Source organism: Cervus elaphus, chromosome X (assembly GCF_910594005.1).
Source record: "Cervus elaphus chromosome X, mCerEla1.1, whole genome shotgun sequence".
Taxonomy (NCBI): Eukaryota; Metazoa; Chordata; class Mammalia; order Artiodactyla; family Cervidae; genus Cervus; species Cervus elaphus.
Genome location: NC_057848.1, coordinates 157,275,786 through 157,300,797, shown reverse-complemented (window position 1 = coordinate 157,300,797; position 25,012 = coordinate 157,275,786). Strand labels below are relative to the sequence as shown.

The window sequence follows — 25,012 nt, the reverse complement described above, 5'->3', positions numbered from 1 at the left end:
CTTAACCTTTCTTTTTCTTTAACTTCCATAAACATCCCCAAGTTGTGCTAGCTCCATGAGATTGGGACTTTTCCCAGGAAAAGTGCTTTCCCAGCATCCTTTTCCCAGGAAAGTGCTTCCCTTGCATGGCCTCTTCTCATTTTATAAATCTCATCTCCAAGAACACCTCCTTTTTCTGACATGCCAACAATCTTTCCCCCACCTCCTTCTTTGTCTCTCCTATAGCATTTTTCTTTTTCCATCATAGCACTTACACAGAATGAAATTATTTTGTTTATTTTTTAATTATTAGCTGTTAGAAATCATCTGTTTTATTGCTGCATTTCTAACATCTAGCCCAGTCTAGCACATATAGTAGGGACTCGATGAATATTTGAATGATCTCTTGAACCAAAAATTTGCATTATCAGCAATCAAGCTCAACTATTTCCCTCTCTCCATCTCTAATTGTTTCTTTCACTCGTACCACTTTTTACCTGAACAGCCACTCCCAAACTGATTCTCTGAGTTTTTCTCTTCATTGCAGCCTTCACATTACTTTTAGAATCTTCCTGCAAATTGCACGTTTAATTCTGTCTTCTCTATGTTAAAAACCTCTACACATAGCTTATTAGGTTTTAACTCCTTAGGGTAGCATTAAAAACCCCTTGCTCCTAGCCCTGCAGCCTTGTCTCCCAACTTTTCCTACCCCTGCCCTGCGGCCACATTGACCTTGTCACCATTTCCTTGTTGCTTCTACAATGCTGCATTTTCCTATAATTCTCCCAATATTCACCCCCCTTCCTGGAAAGCTCTCCATCCTCCCTCCCCCAGATTTGGGTCAAGTGTCCTCCTTCTATGAAGCCTTCTAGACTCCTCCAGGGGAATGGTTACCTCCTCCTTATGTGCTCCTGCAGCACACTAGTAGCACACGTAGCAGTCTCTCTTAAATAGCTATTTGACAGAACATTGTAAATCCATACTATACTTCAGTGTTTTTAAATTGTAATAAAAAAATTTTTTTTAACTATTTGAAAATATGTATCCTCACTGGACTAATGGATTCCTTAAAGAAATGAGCTCTCATGGCCACGATTATATTCACAACACAACTAGAGTTGCTCTTACTAGGTTGAATAGTATTAAATGATTAAATATTTGAACTGGAGCATCAATCTTGGTCTTCTGGCTGCCTTATTCTTTGCCTGGTTAAAGAGGCTTTAAACTGGATTCTCTGAAGAGAGTATAAACAGATCTGCCATGGTACCTGGCTTTAAAAACTTGTAAACTAGCTGAAGAATTAAGACTTTTGTGCATAAAATAATTAGAAAACAATACAATTTATGATAAAGCATAGTATATAATAAAGTACTGCATTCTTTACTACATTGTACTGTTCTCTAATACATCTAGATATAATTGTGACCTTGAGAATATTAAAGATTCTGGAAAATTGGCTGGATTCACTTGGAATGATTTATAGAGGATTTGCAATTTGAAATGTATATTGAAGAATGAATAGCATTTGGATTAGATAGGCCAAACAAAGGAGATCTTTTCCTCCTTTGTCTATGGTCCTATTTGTTCACAGACCTCCTCGCTAAATAATATTATCTGTAAAATGCTAGACAGTCCATGATGGCACTGTCTGTAAGTATCCTTTGGAGAAACTGCTGCTTCCCTGACACTGATTTTGACCTTAATTAATGTCTTTATGTTTTAGTCTGAAAGTGTTTGTGGTATTTTAACTAAGTTAGTTTAATCTTTTTGGAGGTTTAACCACATCTTTTGTGGGAAGAGTCTTCTTGTATCATTCACTTGAGAATGTCTGAGATGTTCTCAGCTAAGCATACAGGGTGTGTGAATGGCGGCTGCTGTGAAACATGGACTGGCCAGTAACCAGTCCAGTGTGATTTGTATTTTGCTTTAGTGTGTAGAGATTAGAAAATCACCAAGATGTTGCTCTAATAATATGCATTATTTTGAAAAAATAACAATTGCTATCCCAGAATATAGGGCGTAGACTCTGGAGTTAGGCTGCTGGGGTTCAAAGCCAGACTCGACATTTACTATTTGAATGACCTTGGGCAAGTTTCTTGTGCCTGTCTTTCTTCATGTATAAAATTATGATAACAGAAGTACCACCAATGGGGTTGTTATGAAGATTAGACATTATAGCTGCAGATCATGGGGTTGCATAAAGTTGTACATGACTGAACAACAACAAAGTGCCCAGACCAGTGCCCGAAGCATAGTAAGTGCTCAGTAAAGAGGCACTCTTATTGTGTCATATTGGCCACGTGAATAAGAAAAAAAGGGAAGACGAAACAAACTACTGAGTGACATATACTTTAAACTTCTATGCTTGAGTATTGATTTGTCAGATTACCTCACACGAGAATGGTGTCTTTCATTCAAAAGACATAAATTAATTTTTTAAGAGTTTATGTGGTCGTTTTAAAATCATATTTCTAATACCTTTTGACTTTGGGCATTAATTTTCTTATTGATGAAATGTTACTTTTGGCAGAAAAGGAGGAGGGGATATTTGGTAGCATAAGATAGACCTCATAAGCACAGTATTAATAAAAAATCTACTAGCATAGAGTCTTTTATCACACCATGACAGGTGTCTCTCTCTGGGATGATATTTAATGCTCCAGTAACATCCAGCGGAACCTCTGTACCTCCTTTAGGAAAGGCGCCCATGTTAAGAAAGAATGTGGGTTTGGATCACTGAGTGCAAATACTAGTTTTACTGCTTTTTAGTTATGTAACCTGCCTTGAACCATTTATTTCAGTTTTCTGATCATCACCTTCTTCATCTCTGAAATAAGTAGCATAACAATTGTTGAAATGCCTTGCATAGCATCACTTCCCTCAGAAATGTGTTTTAGGTTATTGCCTGTGTGTCTGTGTTAAGTTCATGTTATTCCTTCTGTGTCCTCTATCTAGGAGGTGCTGTCCTACTTTTCTCTGTCCTCACATTTTTTCTGATCTTTCAAAAGCTAGTTCAGATGTTATCTATATATGGATTCTTCTACAGCTGCAAACCACCTTGGCCTCTCCTTTTGCTGAACTTCAACTAGAATTTATGGCTACACAGTTTTGTACTGATTGCTTTCTCAACAAGACTGGGAGTTGTTTACATGCAAGGTTTTGGTCTTACCCATATTCTGTATCTCCTGTCATACCTAACACTGTGACACTGTGTGTGGATGAAGTCTTAATACCTTGTTTGAATTTTTCTACATTACTGCTCCTCTCATCCACTTATTGAGTATGTTTAGAGATTTTCGGCTTTGAAATCTTCTTATATTGGTATAAAGGAAATACATATTAAAAGCAAACTAGTCCTCCCGTTGGGAGGGAATACATGGCATTAGACTCTAATATTTTATCATCCACTTAGATATTGTGAAATGTGAGTTGGCAGAGGGAAGGACAGATCATCTGAATAAACTTGACCCTTTCCCCTCATTTTATTTAAAAATACATTTGTTAATTTAGGAGCCTGTTTGCCTTCTGTTCCAGCTTACATAAAGTAAGAAATTAAAAACAAGTCATTCAAAGAGTACATTAAAAGCAATAATAGAACGTGTGTCTGAATTCATTATTTTTACTTCTGTAGTCTTTCAGGTACTAGCCTTTTCTTTTTAATTCTCTGATGTTCAGAAGTAAATTGCATGTTTTTATGAAAAGGGTGTAAGAATTGTCTGTATAAGCAGACAAATTCTGTATGAATTGTATTATAATGAAATTATCTGTATAAGTAGGCAATACTGTATAAACTGAATAGTTTCAAATTTTTATATTTTGTTTTATTTTACATGCTTCAGTGTTGTCTGATTAGATTTTTTAAGTTTCACTTGTGAGTTTTCCTCTTATTTAACACCCAGTCCTATTAATCCCAAGCTCAAATATATAGACACCAAAATTTATGTGAAATAAATTTAACTTTGGCACCAGGGCACTAGCTTCTGCTCCTCTGCTACCTTCCCCAACACTCAAAGCACATGTACACACATACCCTTCCCCATGTGCTAATATTCCTGTCATGTTGTTGTAGTTCCCAGCTGTTAACCATCCTCAGTCGTTGGAGAGAAGATACCTTGGAATTTTAAACAGCGTTTTACTTGACTTAATGAAGGTGGGACAAGTTGATGTATTATCTGTACAAAATGTCTTTTGGTTTGTGATTTCTCTTGTGTCTATATGTGACCATAGCCTGCTTTTATGGATTAAATGTTTTGTTAACAGGTGTGTAGTATGTGGTGTAGTGGTGAATAGTGGAGGACTATGTCCTCTGAAGAGGCATGCAATTCATTTAAAATCACAACAGCATCTGGTATTATAACATTCTGTCTAGACAGGACTATGAAATACCTAAATTAGATTGCTAAAATGGGCAGAATAATAACAATCTAAATATAAATAATAAGAAAATCATTAAAATTTTTTCATCACTTGAGCTATTCAGGTATAATGTTTTGTTTTGTTTTCTTAGCTTCATTGGGTCTTAGTTGCGGCATGTAGGATCTAATTCCCTGACTAGGAATCGAACCCAGCCCCCTGAATTAGGAGTGTGTAGCCTTAGCCACTGGACCATCAGGGAAGTCCTCAGGCATCATGTTTTAAAAACAAATCTTAAAATGAATGTTGAAAGAAAAAAGATTCTAACATTTTTTTGCGTATTCAAGGCCTCCCATAAGATTATTTTATCAGTGAACATAATTCTGCTGTTAGGTAATGTCTCTTTCACTGGCTCTTCATTTGACAACCGCAAGATCACTTGCTTGCTGCTACCATGCCTGAGTGTTCCTCCTCCTGCTGGTGTCCCTGTCCAGGTCTCCATGCTCTGGACTACTGAAAATGTTCTCACAATTTTTTATTCAAGCTTTTCTACCCAAGTAGATGGTTAGCCCCTTCAGTAAGAACTGCTTTTTCACATTTCTCCAGCTTTCAGTGCAGCCAGTGTTAGTTATTTGATGGTAGTAGACCTTCAAAAGATACTGGTTAATGGATCAATTTTATTTTGTGCCCATTCAGTCAACTGTCAGAAACATAGGAGTTTACACTGCACAGAGCCTTTAAAGGCATACTTAGCACAGTTGGAAGTTGCTGCGCAGCACTCTTAGAACTTTGCTCTGCTTTAACACCATGTTAATCTGTGGTCCAGGGAACACTGTGTAAATAGGTGTGGGGGCAGAGGTGAGGGAGGGGGGCGTAGCCTTTGGAAAAGGCCACATGGGATATAACCTTTCTTGGAGATTTACAATGTTCATTAACTTATAAAGGCTTTCAGAAATCTCACAGTAAAGAAGTATTTCCCAAATTTAATTAAATACTAAATACTTTAAAAAAATGCTACAGCACTTGTGTTCTTCTGAACACAGATTGAGAGATGCTATTTAAAACAAATCCTCATGACTCTTTAAGATTAATTAGGCATAAATTATTTCTTAAATCAGTTGGATTATGTCAGTCTGTTCTTTCACACAGTCAATATTTATTTATCAGGGCTTTAATTATTTGGTAACTTAAAATGTAAATAGAGTAAAATAGAAGAACTGAAATACAATTTCATGTTTTCTGCCTTTTGTCGCTTTTAGTAAAAAATAACTGAACTTCTTTTGTTAAATCATTACCAAATGTAATTACCCAGTGTCAAATGTGGTACCTGGTAAATACTAACACAGATAAAAATATGACAGTAATCTGAACTGTTACACATTTACACCAGTTTGAAAGTTGAACAGTTGAATTGTCATTCATTTAATATATTTACCATTGGGACTTCCCTGGCAGCCCACTGCCAATATTCACCTTCCAATACAGAGGTTGTGGGTTTGATATCTGGGAACTTGTCCTATGCAAGGTATAATGGACGTATGCAATGATTTCAGGTGTACATCAAAGCTTTAATTATAATAGTGCAAAGTGGCAGCCATCTAGACATCCAACAATAAATCATTAAATAAATCATACCACAAACTTCCATGTAGTCATTTAAAATATGTAAAGTTCTTTGTTGCATCATTGTTCATGATAATAAAAGAAGGAAAACAATGCTACTTAGGGTAGCATTACCTGTAGGTAATTGATAGACCTAAGATAGTATATAGAATTACTGATATGGAATGATCTCTTTAAGATCTACTGTTGAGTGGAAAGAAGACTTAAGTGCAGACTCATTGTATGTATGTGTGTTTGGATAAAATAAAAGGAGCAGGTAGAGATATGTACAAAGTACCTGTGGAAGGATTCGCAGGACACATGTACAATGGGCTGCCTGCCTCCAGAGAGGAGGACAAGAGAAAAATGAAGAGTGTATATTTTTTTATATGAATATGTACTTATTTAAAAGTATATTTTAGGGAATGCCCTGATAATCCAGTGGTTAAGACTCTGCACTTTCACTACCAAAGGCTTGGCTTTGATCCCTAGTCAGGGAACTAAGATCCCACAAGCTGCATGGTACAGTCAAAAACAAAATTTAAGAATACATTTGAAATATTTAAATTATGTTGTAAAAATGTTTTTAATTAGGAAATGTACAGTATACAAAACTTGTGTGTAATATAAGCCAGATTTTGTAAAAGAAAATAATACATACATGATATTTTTTAAGGGGCTAGAAGGGCATATTCCCAGAGGACAGCAATGCTAAGATTATGAGTGATTTAGATGGTCCTTTAAAAAAATTTTTTTAGACTAAACTGTGTTTACTAAATATTCTGCAATGACCATGCATTTCTTCTATAAGGAAAAGAAATATGGTTTTTATTACAGTTTAAATTTGACTTTGTGATGTTCTTTCCAATCCTAACTTTATTTCCTAAGAATTTACTGAAGTTGGACCCAGCTGACAGATACTTGACAGAACAGTGTTTGAATCACCCTACATTCCAAACCCAGAGGCTTTTGGATCGCTCCCCTTCAAGGTCAGCAAAAAGAAAACCTTACCATGTGGAAAGCAGCACTTTGTCTAATAGGTAAATATTCCCTTTTAAGGAAATACAGATGCAGTATTGGTCTTACAAGTAGGTGGAGGAGGTGGCTGCTCAAATGATGCAATTAGAGAAAAGAAGGAAAGCCCTCCTTATTCAAAAATATCTTCCTTATGCTTATTGCATGATTCAGAACCACAATTTAAAAGTTGTGTGGGTCTTAAAGACTTTATCTTTTACAAGATTTTCCCAGGGGAAACCTATGCATTCCCTGGGAAAGGTAGCATGGTTTAGCGACAAAGGGAAGTTTCTAGCCTCATGAGCTTGAAGATCCTGTGTGCATGGGACAGGGGTGATCCCTAGAAGAAGAAGGATGGGTGAGGGCAAAGGGATTCCTGAAGGGAAAGGAGGATGCCAATCACAGGACCGTGGGAAGGCACCTAGGACATGCTTTGCATCCTTTGCAACAGAACCGAGTAGTTCTGGCTTAATAGCAGGGGCTCATGTTTTTGTTGCTCTTGTCTTTTAATCATTGAGTTGAGAAACTAGTTTTTCATAAGAATAAGAATATAGAAATAGTAAAATAAGTTTGGTAGGTAGTGATTAAAATTGATGCTTTCTGATGTAATTGTCAGTATAATCTTTAAAAAACCCTGTATTTCCTTCGGGGTAGGAGATTGGGGAGGGGCTCAAGGAGCTGGACCCTGCGATCAAGTTCTCTCTCCAAAAGCAACATTCCTTACTTCTCTTGGCTGCATTTACAGGGGCAGTGTCCTTCCTGTTCCAGGAAGCTGGTCTTGTCATCTAGAATTTCTTAAATTTGGAAGATAGGAAATCATTTCTCTTGTCTACTATTGGAAGAAATCATTTCTCTTATCTACTATTGGAGAAGTAGAAAACAGTAATTCTTTAGCTTTCCTAATACAAGTTTTTTTGTCCCATGTGCCCCCTTTCTCTCCACATAGAACAATTGTTCTTAACCAACTGGAATTTTGAGAGCTTAAGACCTGGTATTTTTTAGATCTGTGAGTACAGCTATAAGTAAGCACTAACCATTTACCCTGTATTTTCTCTGCTTAACCGCGGTGGTGTGATTGTGTTTTATAGCTGTTTACTCTCTTTAAAATGACTGGTTTGGTTATTGTTTCCTTCACATCTTATAAACCATTCTTACCTGTTTTTTTTCAAGGAGGCCTAGGAGGAGATTCAAATTCCGTTTTACTAAGTTGGTGTTCACTTTGTTGTCCATTTCCATGAGATCAGTGCACTAAGGCAAGGACCAGTATTCATCATATGGTTGATCCTTTGAGTTCAAGAGCATCACATTTATGCTTGTGTCTTATCTGGGGTCACTCCCAGTTCAGATGCTTTTGTCTCCCTTCTACCTTGATTGTCACCTGTCTCTTCTAGTTTATATTTGCAAATAATAAGGATCTCAGTGATAGAAAGTTCAGTAGACTAATGATGAAAATTTGTGCTTTAGTGATTGGCAGTGTAACCATACCATAAAAGGAGGCTTGTGTATTCGTCCTCTAATAACTCACTTGAGAGAGATACCCAGTGGGGTCCAAGGCTCTCCTTGGGAGCCCTCTTTAGGGATCTATCAAGGAGGATGTGTGTGGTCATGAGGATGTGGTTCATGTGGTCTTTGAGGAGTCCTACCAAATCCCCTTTTGAAGCAGGCAAGAATAGAAATTGTAAGTAAATAAAAATCTCCAGAAGAATTTGTTTTCAGGTCTTGACACTATATTGAATATATTAAAGAAAAAGTCCTAAATGATTTATGTAGGAAAGAAACCATTAGCTCAGTTTACATGTATCTGGAAATATCTCGACTCCATGCTTGTCTATGGTCCACATATCCTCCATGGAAGTCCCTGTTGTGGACACTAATTCTGCGTAGAGCATGGCTCCATTGGACTTCCTGGCACCCTTGTAGAGATGTTCAGGGCACCATGTTGTGTTGGATGCCCTGCCTTGTCCCTGAGACAGCAAGTACCCTCATACACATACCCTCACACACTCTGTCTCTGTGGGAGAGGCAGTGGATTCTGCATTTACCTAGTCCTTGCCTGAGTCTCCTCAGACTCTCCTGAGGTTCTGCTCACCTTGGACGTGGTGGGATGGTGCTTCATCCTGCCACACACTGCCCTGTCACCAGTCCTGCTTCGCCAGTCTTCCCCATAAAAGTGTAGTTTTGTATCTTTGATGTTTGCTTTGAAAAGTTATTTTAACTGGAGATTAGCCATCTATATATCCATCTTACCAACCATTAAGAAGGGTTACTATATAAAATCTCAAGTGGTTGGCAGTTTAACACGGATTCCTTCCAGTTGTGTGTCAGAGAGATCTATGGGATTTCCATAATAGTAGTTTTTTTTTTTTTAATTTAAGGATAATTGGTTTCCAGTGTTTTGTTGGTTTCTGCCATACATGTGTCCCCTCTCTCGAACCTGCCTCCCACCTCCCATCCCTTCCCAACCCACTATGTTGTTACAGAGCCCCGGTTTGAGTTCCCTGAGTCATACAGCAAATTCTTCCTGGCTATCTATTTTACATATGGTGGTGTATATGTTTCCATTCTACTCTCTCTGTTTGTCCCACCATCTCCTTCCCTCTTGTGTCCACAAGTCTGTTCTCTGTGTTTGCATCTCCATTGCTGCTTTGCAGATAGGTTCATCAGTGCCATCTTTCTAGATTCCATATGTATGCATTAATATTTGATATTTTTTCTCTTTCTGACTTCACTTTGTTTAATAGGCTCTAGGTTCATCTACCTCATTAGAACTGACTCAAATGTGTTTCTTTTTATGGCTAATATTCCACTGTATATATGTACCACAGCTGCTTTATCCATTCATCTGTTGGTGAACATCCAGATTGCTTCCATGTCCTAGCTATTGTAAATAGTGCTGCGGTGAACACTGAGGTATATATGTCTTTTTCAGTTATGGTTTTCTAAGGGTATATGCCCAGTAGTGGAATTGTTGGGTCACATGGTAATTTTATTCCTAGCTTTTTAAGGAATCTCCGTGTGTCTTCCATAGTGGCTGTATCAATTTACATTCCCACCAACAGTGTAAGAGGATTCCCTTTTCTCCACATCCTCTCTAGCATTTATTGTTTGTTTATAGATTTTTTGATGATGGCCATTCTGACTGGTGTGAGGTGATGCCTCATTGTAGTTTTGATTTGCATTTCTGTAATAATGAGTGATGTTGAGCATCTTTTCATGTGTTTATTGGCCATCTGTATGTTGTCTTTGGAGAGATGTCCATTTATGTGTTCTGCCCCTTTTTGATTGGGTTGTTTGTTTTTCTGATATTGAGTTGCGTGAGCTGTGTACCAGTTTTTTTATTGTGCTTTGGCAGAGCTCTGATTTGAAGACAATATGATGCCCTTTCTACATAAGAATTGTGTGCAGAGGTCAGTGGCTTCATATTAATATCGAGACAGAAACTTTCAGAATAGCAGTTTAGGCTTTTTGTACTTTTTATGGGAAACCTAACTCTTTGACACATGTTTCCACCTTAACTTTATAGCCTCCCTTTTCACATTAGAAATTGTATCTTATTTTTCTATGAATATATTCTTGCTAATATATGTAGGTTTGTGCTCTACATTGAGAGCAGTGTTTCCAAGAGTTTCAAAAGCTTTAGCAGCTATCTTCACTTTTCTCTTATCTTTTTCTGGATATACTCTTTTGAGCTTTGGACATTTCACATCATCTGCATGTGTTATCTCTGTGATTACACTCTCTAGGCCTGAAGCAGAAAAGGAAAAAAATAAGGTTGTGAGAGCCCAGGGAAGCCAGGCAGGGGGAGCCACCCCATGAGAGCTATAATCTAGAGACACACCTATGATCTGAGTCAGGGGGCCACTGCCAGGAAGGAGCAGGGGAGACAGCCCCCACACCCTTGCACTGCTAAGCCCAACTGGGAGTTAGGTGGCAAGGGAGGCTGGGTGACACATTCTGAAGTGTTGGGTTCCCCAGGCCCAGGATGGAGCAGAGAGGAATGGAGAATGGACTGGGGGTTGGGCACATGGAGAATAACCAGCATACTTAGATCTATTTATGGGTGAGACTCTATCATCATTTGAGTTTTTTAAGAAGTTGCTGAGATATTTTTAGTTTCCAAGATGTACATTGTCGCAAGTTTAAAACTTGACAGGGGGACCGTCAACTCTGGAGCTAGAGATAGACTCTGTTAACATCATTTAATAGAAAGTGAAACTTTCCTTTCTTTGTAATTTCTCTCTGGATCTGGGTCTGCCATTTAGTTAGCTCAGATTTAAGAGATCTTATTTAATGCTGCAATTTCTGTGACCCAACTGGGAGAGATTAGTATGTGCATTTTGGAGATGAGAACTTCCAAACTATTACAGGTATGCCTGCCATCAGATACTTTTTAACACTTCTCTGAAAGAGAGGAGGAGAGGATAAGGGCCTTTACCTTTGATGCCTGAGCGAGTGGATTCTCGTAGGGAAAATAGGAAGACACAGTTTGATAGATTACCACTGTAGAGGAAAAAAAATGTGACTTTTCCTCTAATTGCTCTGCGATGAGAGCAAAACTCTCCCAGATCAAACCATCCTTAGCAATAGCAATATTTGCAGCAAAATTTTTGGAATGAATAGTAAAAATTGTCTTTTATTTAAAAAAATAATGAAATTGCTATTCATTTAAAAGCATTCTCACCTATCTCAAACCGTAATTTGGTCCTTTAGATAGTTACAGTAGATCACACTGACCTTACTGTGATACCAGCTTCAGCTTTCAAAGAGAGGACAGGGTTTTCCTCAGGATTTATATTTTGTATTTTAAACCAAGTAGGACGTGAAGCTTTCAGTCCTAAAGAAGACCTCAGCCCATTTGAAATAATGAAGTGTGAAATGGAGAAGAGAATAAATGGTGTCTTTTGGAGAGAGATTACCTGTTTAGGTCCCTGTGATCCAGTTAGAGACACACTCCTAGTCAGTGTACAGGAGGTATCTGACATACCCCAAGTATGCCACTTCTCTAAAACATGAGTGTTGATCATCACATTTTCCAGCAAACCTCACCAGGCAGTTCCCACTTCTTTTTAGAATATCATTTTCTTTTTTTGAGCACCTTGCTAGAATTCGCATTCGTTGATTATACAGGCTAAAGACCAAAGAGACATAAATGCTTGTGTGTATATGCTGCATGGATCTCTGAGGTAGGCCATGAGTTTTACAAATAAAAATGAAGTTCAAGGAACAGAGTGATCTGCAAGTCTAAATGTCTCCTTCTGATGTCCACGCAGACAGAGTTATAAAGAATTTGCCTATAGCTCAGCTGTCTTGTTCTTTGCAGGCTTTCTACAGCACATACTCTTCTGAGCCCCAATATAGCAAAAGGATCTTTTCCCAGATGATCAGGTAGAAGCCGTGTTGGCAGCAAGTTAGCTGAGTGTTTAAGAATGCCGAAGCACTTCATCAGGACCAGTACTTTGTGGCAGAGTGACTTGATCTAAGCAACTTACTCTTAATGATAGATTACATGTGATTTATAGTCACATGTTTGAGAGAGAAAATTATTTTAGTCTTTGTGGTGTTTTAGTTGTTTGTTCTTTCTTGTTTTAGTAATACTTTGTGTGTGTCTGCTCTTGAGGGAAACTGATATGCTTCTTGTTTCTGACACAGAAACCAAGCCAGCAAAAGTGCGGCTTTGCAGTCTCACCACAGATCTAACAGCAAAGATATCCAGAACCTAGGTGTGGCTCTGCCCCGGGCTGATGAAGGGCTTCCTGCCAACGAAAGCTTCCTGAATGGAAACCTTGCTGGAGCTACTCTTAGTCCCATGCACACCAAAACCTACCAAGCCGGCAGCCAGCCTGGGTCTACCAGCAAAGATCTAACCAACAACAACATTCCACACCTTCTCAGCCCGAAAGAAGCCAAGTCAAAGACAGAGTTTGATTTTAATATTGACCCAAAGCCTTCAGATGGCCCAGGCACGAAGTACCTCAAGTCAAGCAGCAGATCTCAACAGAACCGGCACTCGTTTATGGAAAGTTCTCAGAGCAAAGCTGGAACGCTGCAGCCCGGTGAAAAGCAGAGTCGGCACAGCTACATTGACACCATTCCCCAGTCCTCTCGGAGTCCTTCCTATAGGACCAAGGCCAAAAGCCATGGGGCGTTGAGTGACTCCAAGTCTGTGAGCAACCTTTCCGAAGCCCGGGCCCAGATCGCAGAGTCCAATACCAGTAGGTACTTCCCATCCAGCTGCTTGGACTTGAACTCTCCCACCAGCCCAACCCCCACCAGACACGGTGATACAAGAACTTTGCTCAGCCCCTCGGGGAGAAATAACCGAAGTGAAGGCACTCTTGACTCACGCCGAACCACAACCAGGCATTCTAAGACGATGGAGGAATTGAAGCTGCCTGAACACATGGACAGCAGCCATTCCCATTCGCTATCTGCACCTCATGAATCCTTTTCGTATGGGCTGGGCTACACCAGCCCCTTCTCCTCCCAGCAGCGTCCACATAGGCATTCCATGTACGTGACCCGGGACAAAGTGAGAGCCAAGGGCTTGGACGGAAGCTTAAGTGTAGGGCAAGGGATGGCGGCCAGAGCCAACAGCCTGCAGCTCTTATCACCTCAGGTACGACTCAGGGCCTTGACCAGATGTGTCGGCTCCTCAGGGGAAGGTGGTTCGGGGATGTGATGGGTTCGGTGTGCAGTTATCCCTACTGCAAGAGGTTATACTTTCGTGATAGGACATATTTAAGGAAGCAATATTTGAAAGACTAATCTGTTAAAACAATTTTTTTTTAGTTATTTAAGCTAATTGTTGAGTACTCAAGGGAACTCAGAAAACTTGCTTTTCAAAATCTGTTCCCTTTCTTAAATGTTCCTTTCTGGCGTATTTTGTTTAGAGAACATCTTTTTTCATTTGTTTATTATTTCATTTATTTTTATTGAAGTATAGTTGAGTTACATTGTTGTGTTAATCACTACTGTATAGCTAAGTGACTCACTTATACACACACATATATATATATATATGTATGTATGCATACATTCTTTTTCATATTCTTTTCCATCATGGTCTATCACAGGATATTGAATATACTTCACTATATTATACAGTAGGATCTTATTGTTTATCCATCCTGTATATACCAGTTTGCATCTGATAATCCCAAACTCCCAGTGCAACCCTCTCTCACCCAACCACCAGTCTATTCTCTCTGTCCCTGATTCTGTTTCTGTTTCGTAGATAGGTTCAGTTGTGTCATAGTTTAGATTCCACATAGAAGTGATATCATATGGTATTTGTCTTTTTCTTTCTGACTTAATTCGCTTAGTATGATCATATCTAGGTTCATCCATGTTGCTGCAAATGACATCATTTCATTCTTTTTTGGGGCTGAGTAACATTCCATTCTGTATGTGTACCACATCTTTATCCATTCATCTGTTGATGGACATTTAGGTTGTTTCCATGTCTTGGCTATTGTAAGTGGTGCTGCTATGAACATAAGAATGCACGTATCCTTTTGAATTATAGTTTTGTCCAGATATATGTCTAGGAGTTGGATTGCTGGATCATATTGTTACTCTAGTTTTCCGAGGAACCTCTATACTGTTTTCCACAGTGGCTACACCAAGTTACATTCCCACTAACAGTGTAGGAGGGTTCCCTTTTCTCCACACTCTCCCCATTATTTGTTATTTGTAGACTTTTTATTGATGGCCATTCTGACCAGCGCAAGGTGGTATCACCTTGTAGATTTGATTTGCATTAGAGAATCCTATTTTTATTTTTACAGAATTCATCAGCTATCTGGGTAATTTTCTCAAAATTCAGTGTGACTTCTTGGAGATTTTCTCTAATCTCTGTAAACTACATTTGCTTAAATCAAACCCTTTTGCTAATACCTTACTCAATATCTAAACTGAATTGAAAAGGTTTAAATTTATCCAGAACTGTGGGTAAATGTAACTCCAGGCCAAGATAGATGTTAATTTTCAGTCTTTCTGGATTGTTATTACATCTCGATGTTTTTAGCATAATGTTCCTTCCATCTTACTGTTCTTCAGACTCCAGAATTGACACTAATCTGTTTAAAAGAAGTAGCATTCTTGTAACAGAACCCATATCTTTTAAAATTAATTAATTAATTTTAATTGGAGGTTAACTACTTTACAGTATTGTAGTGGGTTTTCCCATACATTGACATGAATCAGCCTTGGGTGTACAGGTGTCCCCCATCCTGAACCCCCATCCCACCTCCCTCCCCATCCCATCCCTCAGGGTCATCCCAGTGCACCAGCCCTGAGCATCCTGTCTCATGCAACGAACCTGGAGTGGCGATCTGTTTCACACATGATAATATACATGTTTCAATGCTATTCTGTCAAATCATCCCACCCTCACCTTCTCCCAGAGTCCAAAAGACTGTTCTTTACATCTGTGTCTCTTGCTGTCTCACATATAGGGTCATTGTTACCATATTTCTAAAATTTCATATATATGCGTTAGTATACTGTATTGGTGTTTTTCTTTCTGAGTTACTTCACTCTGTATAATAGGCACCAGTTTCACCCACCTCATTAGAACTGATTCAAATGCATTCTTTTTAATGGCTGAGTAATATTCCGTTGTCTATATGTCCCACAGCTTTCTTATCCATTTGTCTGCTGATGGACATCTAGGTTGCTTCCATGTCCTGGCTATTGTAAACAGTGCTGTGATGAACATTGGGGTACACATGTCTCTTTCAGGTCTGGTTTCCTTGGTGTGTATGCCCAGCAGTGGGATTGCTGGGTCGTATGGCAGTTCTATTTCCAGTTGTTTTTTTTTTTTTTTTTTTCCAGTTTTTTAAGGAATCTCCACACTGTTCTCCATAGTGGCTGTACTAGTTTGCATTCCCACCAACAGTGTAAGAGGGTTCCCTTTTCTCTGCACCGTCTCCAGCATTTATTATTTGTAGACTTTTTGATAGCAGCCATTCTGACCGGCGTGAGATGGTACCTCACTGTGGTTTTGATTTGCATCTCTCTGATAATGAGTGATGTTGAGCATCTTTTCATAGAACACATATTTTAAAAATTATATTTTTGTGACATGAAACATTCACCTGCATCAAAGACATGAAGGTGGAGAAAAAACAGTAGAAGAAAGGAGTATTATGTAGGAAAAGTACTCCCTTTTTAGAGGATACAAAAATAAGCTTATCAGTGTGTATCAAAGCTCCAGCAAATAAAATGGACTCTGCAGTGGGAAGCTTAGCAAGATGGGTGCTGGGGAGAGGGAGATTGTCAATAACTAAAAGCTAAAAGCTTGGACTGGAAAGCCAGGCAGACCTGGGTTTGTATCTGAGTTCTGCAGTGTGCTTTAAACTCTAAATCTGGGAATTTCTCTGTGCCTTGATTCCTCATCTGAATGTTGTTGTGAGCATTAAACATGGTGTATAAAGCACTGTGTGCCCTATGCTGGGCACAGAGTAAAGGTTTTAGTTTGTTGCTACTGCTTCTGGGATGATGGGGGCTGTTCTTGAGACACTGAATACCTTCTGTATGCTGGGTATCCTTGGCAACTTAAAAGAGTCTGAGGCAAGGTTCTTGCTCTTGAGAAATTTATCTTCTCTTAGAGAAGATTAAATTATACATGATAATAGTGAAATAATTAAGAACCAGATTTCTACGGCACTGGCTATAAAAAGTACTTGAGGATGGGGAGAGATCATTGTTAGCAGGAGCAATCAGAAATGGCTTTTGGAGCAACTGGAGGTCTTGTTGGAGCTCAGATGTGGAGACAGGTTTTTTGGTTGAAGGATGAAGATGTATTTAGGCCTTTACTGAGCTAGACACCATGATAGGCTCTAACTAGAAAGATCAAGATGTGGTCCCTGTCCTCTTAGAATGTGTGGGCTCGGGTGGTGGGATGACACTTGCCAACACACAGGTGGTGACAGGGCTGTGCCGGAGCTGTGTGCGGTGCAGGGAGGCACAGGCCCAGCAGGGACTGAGGGAGGCCCCCAGGGGGTGGGGGTGGGATCTGAGCAGAAACTCTGAAGATGTTGGGGGCTTCACCAGGGGAAGAAAGTAGAGTGGGCATGAGGAAAGAGGCTCAAGGGAGGGCCAAAAAGACTATCTGGAAGAGAAGGAGGGTACTTGAGATATTAAGTATTAAGTAGCATGGTGGGATTGCAACTTGTGCCATGTGCCTAGCGTGGGAAAATGCAAGATGTAGACCCAAGCATGAGGTGAGGAGAATATGTTGTCTAAGTCAGTGCCAGTGGAAAGACAGAGAAAGAATGAGTCTTATAGGCTCCTCGGAAGTAGAACCGGGACTTGTGAATGGAAGGATTGAATATAGGAAAAAGGAAGACTTCAAAGTTTCTCTCCTAGGAGCTGCTTTTCAGAGTAGAAGAGAGGACTTAAAGTCATCTAATTCAACCCCTCCGTTGCGTGGATGAGCATGCTAAGGCTCTGAGAAGTTGGGTGGGTTGCCTAAGTTTATCCAGCTAGTTCAGGGTGGAGCTGGGATGTTGAGGGAATGTCCAGGTCTCTAGGCCAGAGTTTTTCACACTGTGTCGCGCCGACATGTGAAAGTTGAGGTGTGACCCTGGGCCCTTTTGCAGAGATGTTCTCCATTAGGTTGGAAGATTGTCTGGGGCCCCGGTGAGAAGAGACAGGAGATGTCATGATTGGAGTGAGAGCAGTGGTTGGAGGAGCCTCTCTAGAGAGAAGGGATCTCTAGCAGTCTGGCAGCTGCACATAGATTTACATGGAGGTCAAAAACAGTAAAGTGTGTTAATTTTAAGCACAGTGTAAATAGAGAAGAAGTAAGAAAAATAAAAAATTGTACCTTGGAGAAAGGACAAATGGACTGGCTCTCTGCTAGAGAAAAGGCTTCATGACCCTGGTGGAAATAAGCTCATTATGAAACAGTAACTGTAGGCTAAAAACAGATCCAACCGTTACTGAATTTTAAGTCCAATTCGGGAGGTGCAATGCCAAACTGCAAGAAAGTACAGGTTTGAAGGCACAAAGATGGCAGACGGCTTGACAAGTAATTGAAGCTGGGAATAATAATGGGAATCACTCTCTTGAAAAGTACTGTCACCTTCAAGAGCAAGGGCACTGGACTGGCTCTGTCACTTAGAGTTTAGGTTAAGTGTAAGTCATTTATTTTCTAAGATGCTTTTCTAGAGGCTTTTGTAAACAATGCAGGTGACAAAATTCAAGTGAAATCTTGTCACAAAGTAGAAAGAAGAGAGGCTACATTGAATGATTTCCTGCCCGGAGTCCTTTTGTAGTACATTTGGGGAGTGAGGGGGAGAAAGAGAGAATTGTATTTTAAATTTTAAATAAACTATTTTTGACACGTTGTGTAAGGCTCAAGATAATACTTTCTGTGCATAATACACAGATACACAATGCAACTAACTCCTCTGAATGGCTTGGTAATTTTATTCCATAATTCTTTTTTTCTGAAGATACTTTTTCCCTCAATGAACACTACTGTGGACCAAGGCTGCTCTTAGCTTGTGATTCACTTCCTTGACAGAAAGAAGAAGTGTCTCTGGAGATGAATGCTGTCGCGATTGTTAAGAAAATACATGAAGTACATAAACTACAATAGTTAGGGGATTTTTAAGACAGAAATTATTGAGGGTGCTGATTCAATTCCTTGATCCATCCAAAGAACGTTTGTTTTCATCTGAATCTGCCATACATGTCCTTCATGAAAAATATTTTTGCATCTGTAGTTCTTTTTGGAGAACTCAGCCTAAAGTCTGCTAGAGATATTTTGGATTAACTAATAGAACCTCTGATTCTCTTCTAATTGAGTGCTGCTCAGAACCATGGCTTTCTAGATATTAGGAGGATGATTTTCTTTGTTTTTAATAATTAATTGAACTATTTTCAGAGTAATTCATTCCCTGCTTGCATTAACTTTAATGAGAATTTCACTTTCCATCTGTGTGACATTTGTTTGACATATTTTACATTCGTCAGATGATTCACTCTTTTACGGGACAATTTGTGTTTTAACCAACTCACATTTTTAATTTTAGCCAGTTAAGGTACTGGTTATACCAAATAAAACCCATGGCAATTTAGGTGATTTTCATCCCTACGAACAAGACACTCTCATAAATCCTTCTAACTTTGACTTTCAGCCCGGGGAGCAACTCCCTCCAGAGATGACTGTGGCACGATCTTCTGTTAAGGAGTCCTCCAGAGAAGGCACCTCTTCATTTCATGCACGGCAGAAGTCTGAGGTATGAATCTTCTAGAGTGGCTACCGTTCCTGATAGAACGTGTCTATAAAGATTGGTCATTCAGAATCATTACAGTCTGTCTTAAAAGATTTATCCATACCTAGTCTCCCACAAATAATTTGAACTGGCTTACAAAGTAAGCAGTTTTCCTCATGCCATAATTCTGAGTTTTGTCTTAAATAGATCCCAGAGTAAATTATAGATCAGTTAGGTACTGCTCTGAGTGCACAGGCCGCATCATCATCACTCTGCTGTTTACCTTTTGTCTCAGGGTGGCGCGTATCATGACCCCCACTCTGATGATGGCACCGCCCCCAAGGAAAATAGACACCTGTATAATGATCCTGTTCCGAGAAGAGTTGGCAGCTTCTACCGAGGTAAACCCAGCTCCTAGCACCCATCCGGGTCCTCTCTTCTCTCCCCCTCTCTACATCTCCAGGCCGCATACTCCCCTACATTCCACTGCCCTGACTTCCGGTCAGTGGCATTCTTACCTGTACTGCTGCCTTCCACCACATCTTCCTGCCTTGGGTCCCACTGTCTTAGTTCAGACCCTTGTGGCTTCTGGCTTGATTTCTTTGAATAGCCTCCTAGCAGCTCTCCCTGTCTCTAAAGTCACCATCAAAATGGTCCCTGGAATAATCTTTATGAAGCTGTGTTGTAACCACACCACTCATTCGATTAAGTCATAAAATATTTATCGATGTCACTTGTGTGCCTGAGACTTCTAATTTAGAACATCACTGAGCAATACAGCCAAAGGTCTCCACCCTCACAGAGCTCACATTCTCATGAGGAGGGAACAATACTAAATGTAATAATACATAGAGCAGTAAAAGATAGTAAATGCTACAGGGAAAAAAAATACAACAGGGCAATCCATCGCCCCCAGCCCCAGTCCTCTCTCTCTCATCTGCCGAGAGTGGCTTCCCATTGGCAACAGGACAAAATGTAAGTTCCCTCAGATGGCATTTTAGACTTTCTGTGCCTGGCCCTTGCTATTCTCTCCAGCTCTTCCCCCGCTGCTCACACAGGTTGTGCCCTCCTCTGACCTGAATGCATTCCTCCAGATGCTCAGACAGCTTGTTTCTGTCCCTTTTGAGAGTCGTCTTTGATGTCCTCTGCAGTGTGATGGCTTCCCTGCCCACCTAGACGAAGTGAAGTGTTTTCTTCTTTGTTCTGCTCATGGTCCTTTGTCTCTAACATAACACATAGCACATGGTATGGCTTCTTTACCTTTCTCTCTCACAAGGTTACAAGGCCCTTTACCTTTTCCTCTTTTACCCTCATTGACTAGGACACTACCTGGCAGTTTCAGAAATATTTGTTGAATGAATGACAGAAAATCTTCAAGTGTACTTGCATGACCTTAAAATTGTGTTTTGATGTTTAACAGACAATTGTAACAAATGTTTCAGGGGCTGAATGGATTTAAGAGAGATTGACAGAGAAAGACATCCCCTTTAAGGAGCTATGTAGTAATAGAGTGGGGGCCCCCAGGAAGCCCCAGCCCCTAGTGGGGAGACAGACAGCAAGCCCACCAGGGCACAGGCAAAGTCCTGGGTCCACGAGGCCCAACTTCTCATGATTCTGTTGATTTGGGAGGATAGCTGGGAAGGGCAGAAATTGGTAGGGAACATGGACAACTGCTTGGTCATTTTAGCTAGGAATCTGAGCTAAATAAATGCATACAAGTGTTATTCAGGACCTAAATATATATTGACTGATTAAGCTACTCTGTTCCCTCCTAGCCCCACACTGAAGAAGAGCATAAGGCATTCTATATACCTTTTGATGCATTTATTATTTTTTTTCTGATGTCACGGTTACTTTAGAATCTTATGGGACTAAAATTTTAATTCAGATTAAAGTTAATTAAAACAGAAGTATTATAGTGTACATATAAACAAAAGTCTTTTCATCTCTCACTGGAAGTTTTACTTCCAAAATGGATCCACACACATGTTAATTCTATAGATGTCTAGAGAGTATATGTTAATATTAAGATGTTAACTAAGTTTTTAATTAATTAGTCCTTGACCTCAAGGAATACAATTTTATTTTGATTGCCAATTTATTACGATCAGCAAAGCCCCTCATAATTGACTTCAGAGTTTGGCAAGTAGAACATTTTTATTTTAGAAAGTCCAGAAATAGAAAGGCAAGATTTAACTAGGTGAAACATTTGGAGACATCTCTCATTTCAGTGATACTACTAAATCTAACTGGATGATGATTTAGTAGTATCATTGAAATGACAGATGTTTTTAGAATATTTCCCATTTTCACTCCTGCCGGCCAAGAGTCAAGTGAAATGGTGTCATTTGTCTTTACATACAGCCTGTGTATTCCTTTTGTGATGAAATTTTTAATATATTTTGATTTATGACCAAGCTTAGAAATTGACAGAAAAAGATGATTACCCCCCCCAAAGAAAAACAGAAAAGTATTTACTCACAAACATCATGGTTTGTCTTTTTATTTATTCCTGGATTGAATACTTAGAGAAAAATAGTATTTTTGTGCAAATAATCACATTTCTTTGGAATTGAGTTTAAAAAAATATAAAATTGATATGTCACCTCCCAAGTGGCAAGTCTTAAACTGTAGTTGGTGTATTACAGCACACATATTGTTAAGAATCACTTCAGACTAAGAATAGATTCTACATAGTTGGGTCTATGATGTAAGAAAGCCTCAACTTAAGTGAATGTCAAAATGGGGAGATGGGGATCATATTCATACTTTGAAATCTCCTATGATGTTCTCCAGTTTATCAACTGTTATGTTAATTTATGTCTTGAATATATATTGCCTGAGTTAATTGACCCTTGCAAGTTGCTGTCATAAGCAATTGGGGCAGGGGGGAGGGAGAGAATGTTCCCTGTAATGCCTCCATCCTCAGAAAACACAAAAGTTTTATGAAGGGCAAATGAGGATTTTGACTTACCTTTTTGTTATTTTGTTTGTGTGAGAGAAATGCAATAGAACAATATGAGAAGTGCTTTGATCAAAAGAGTACATCAGTGGCTTACCTTTTCTTTATTCAGTGCCATCTCCACGTCCAGACAATTCTTTCCATGAAAATAATGTGTCAACCAGAGTTTCTTCCCTACCATCAGAAAGCAGTTCTGGAACTAACCACTCAAAAAGACAGCCAACATTCGATCCATGGTGGGTATTTTAGCTTGTTTCTACTCTTCTTTTTTCTAACTGTGGATTTGAGATTTCACAGCAATTCTGGATAAACAGTTTAGCATTCTTTCTCCTACTAGGCCTTTCTTTCTCAAGAGAGATTGTTTCATAAGGGAAATGTGATTTGTCATTATTTGTAATGGTCTCATTCAAAATGTTCAGCATTTATGTTAAATATCATGTAAAAGAAAAAAAAATACCCTGGGTCAGTGCATACCTCATAAGTCTTCCATCGTCGTCTTCTGACATGATTGACATCCTTTGCTGTCTTCTCCGCTTGTTGCTGTTGAATCATGTAGGAGACACTTTGCTTAGCCCTTGGTGTGCAGTGTCTCACTCAGTTCTCACAATCAGCCTTTGAAGTGTAGGGTAGCCTTTCCTCTCCAGATGAGGAAACTGCAGCTTAGAAAAGGTAAGGAGCCTGCCTGGTGCTGGACAGCAAGTACCAGGGAGGAGGTGAGCCGGGATCTAGACCCAGATGGGTTCTGACTCTAAAGCTCATGTCTTTTACTTCTGTGCTACCTGACTTTCATTCAGGGTGAAAAGAAAAATAACAGACCAACCATTTGTGGTACCACAAAAATGTACTGGTAGTCAGAGAACAAAATGATGTGCCAATTTTGCTTATCCTTTAATCTTTGTGTCATGTGTAATAAAAATTTAAGGAGAGAATTATAACACACATCAAGTCTCATTAGCAGATTTTGTCTGGGGGGGTAAGGACTATATTTTTAATAATGTAGACTTTATAGTCTCAGCTGCCCAGAAAGACTTCCCAGAATCTAGATGTGAGGGGTGTTTATATATTTTTCATAGAGCTATTAAGTTCTCCACCAAGAGAATAAAATGGTGCCTCACTGTAAAGCACTGAATTGAGAATGAGACCAATCTGTCAGATTCTGTCTCTGCTGTGTATTGCCAGAATTCATACAGTTTGGACCCTGTTGGCAGGGTAATATCAAGGTTTCAGTGTTACCATGCCCTATAGGGAAAAGAACTTATTTTTACAGTAATAAAAACAGTTTTCTTAAAGCTATAAATACTTTTTCTTTTATAAGCACATTTTATATTTATCACCTTATTTATAAAATGAGAGTTTTAACATTAATGACTCAGAGGTTAGACTCTGGACATGAGATATCTTGACTAATGTCACCTTTTGGCCATGTGAATTTAAGCTCTCTGTCCCTCAGTTTCCTTGTCTATAAAATAGGCTAAGAATAGGACTTCCCTCATACAATATATATGATCGTTAAATGAAGTAAAGCATCAAAAGCCTCTAGAGCAGTGCCTGGCACCGTTGTGACTTGTTAACATTAGCAGCAGCAGTTTTTACCTTTAATGTTCTCTAACTTCAGTATGACTTGCCAGGTGCCTCCTCTCCACTTAACTTTCCTGAAGAACTTCCATGAGTTCTTTCTCCATAACTTAGATAAGATCTACACATCAACTGGAGAGCACAGGTACAACCCTAGTTACCGACGTTGACAGTTTTCAAGTGGTTTTGACAAGCTGTGAGAATAGTGTCTAAGTTGTGAGAATACAGAAGTACAGATGGAATTATGTTTCATCTTGGTCATTGCATAATGAAGTGGTGATGGTTTAAAAGAGCGTTGATTACAGATTAGCGTGAATGAAAATTAGATAGGTTAGATCAAAACTACATCTAAATGTGGGACTCACAGTCTTAACAGCATATTATTTCTGACTTTTTGATAATCAGTTTAAGTAGACCTGGATATGTGTAGAAACCTAAAAACAATTGTTTTGAAAAGAATTAGAGACACAGTTGGGATGCTAAACTTTAGACAGGTCTTCATCAAGTCATCTGATATTGCTATTATGAGGTTTGAGAGAATTCCAGAATTTCCAGGGAGGAATTGGATATATCCTTTTGTTCTTACTGCCCCTCATGATAGTGCTGCTATGATACTTCTCCCCCATGCATCGCATCCAACTTAATCTAAGTCATCCGTTAAGCTTGACTTGTCTTGGATTTTTTTCTTGAACAAGATCTCTCATTGGTTCACCATATTTATATTTGAGAGAGTGCCATTTGATAACTTTTACAAAAACATGAATGAGCCTTGCCATGGTGACATAGTGAATTGCTCTTCCTAAATTATCACTGTCCTAAGGGCAGTCTGTTTCTCCTTGTTAGTAGTACTTTACATTTCTTTGGAGAAGGGGATATGTGTACAGGGCACACATTTCTTGCAACGGAAAAGTCAAGCTACTGTATCATACTTTAAAATGATAGTGTAGTATAATATGCAGAGCTGTTATTCTGGCCATCTCAACTGTCCAGAATCCAGTTAAGAACTGGGAGATAAGCCAAAACATTTCAGAACAACAAAAATAGGGTTAATACAGTCAGTTGATCATCTTTAGTAATGGGAAAACACCTCCACCCTCCCTGTGAGCCTGCTTATTCTTCTTCTATGTTGAGTTCTCTCAGTTGGCACTGAGTTTGTCAGGCAAGAAATAATCCCAGGTAACAATACGGTGTGCAGAGAGAGAAGGATCCTGAACAGTAACTGTAGAGAGAAGAGAGGTAGTTTGACTTTTCTAATGCTCTAAAGGGAAAGTCATTTCTGGCCGTTATGGTTTCATACATA

General features: G+C 39.2%; 1 protein-coding gene across 3 annotated transcripts in view; it reads left to right on the top strand.

Moving 5' to 3' along the window:
- The window catches only part of CDKL5 (cyclin dependent kinase like 5), a 174,211-nt gene that overhangs the window by 129,939 nt on the left and 19,260 nt on the right, over positions 1-25,012 (top strand). For all 3 annotated transcript variants that reach the window (XM_043895532.1, XM_043895530.1, XM_043895531.1), the window contains 6 exons: positions 4,049-4,129; positions 6,823-6,974; positions 12,598-13,564; positions 19,098-19,199; positions 19,471-19,576; positions 22,250-22,373. In XM_043895532.1, coding sequence (XP_043751467.1) covers positions 4,049-4,129; positions 6,823-6,974; positions 12,598-13,564; positions 19,098-19,199; positions 19,471-19,576; positions 22,250-22,373 — 1,532 coding nt within the window. The remainder of the gene's footprint in view (positions 1-4,048; positions 4,130-6,822; positions 6,975-12,597; positions 13,565-19,097; positions 19,200-19,470; positions 19,577-22,249; positions 22,374-25,012) is intronic.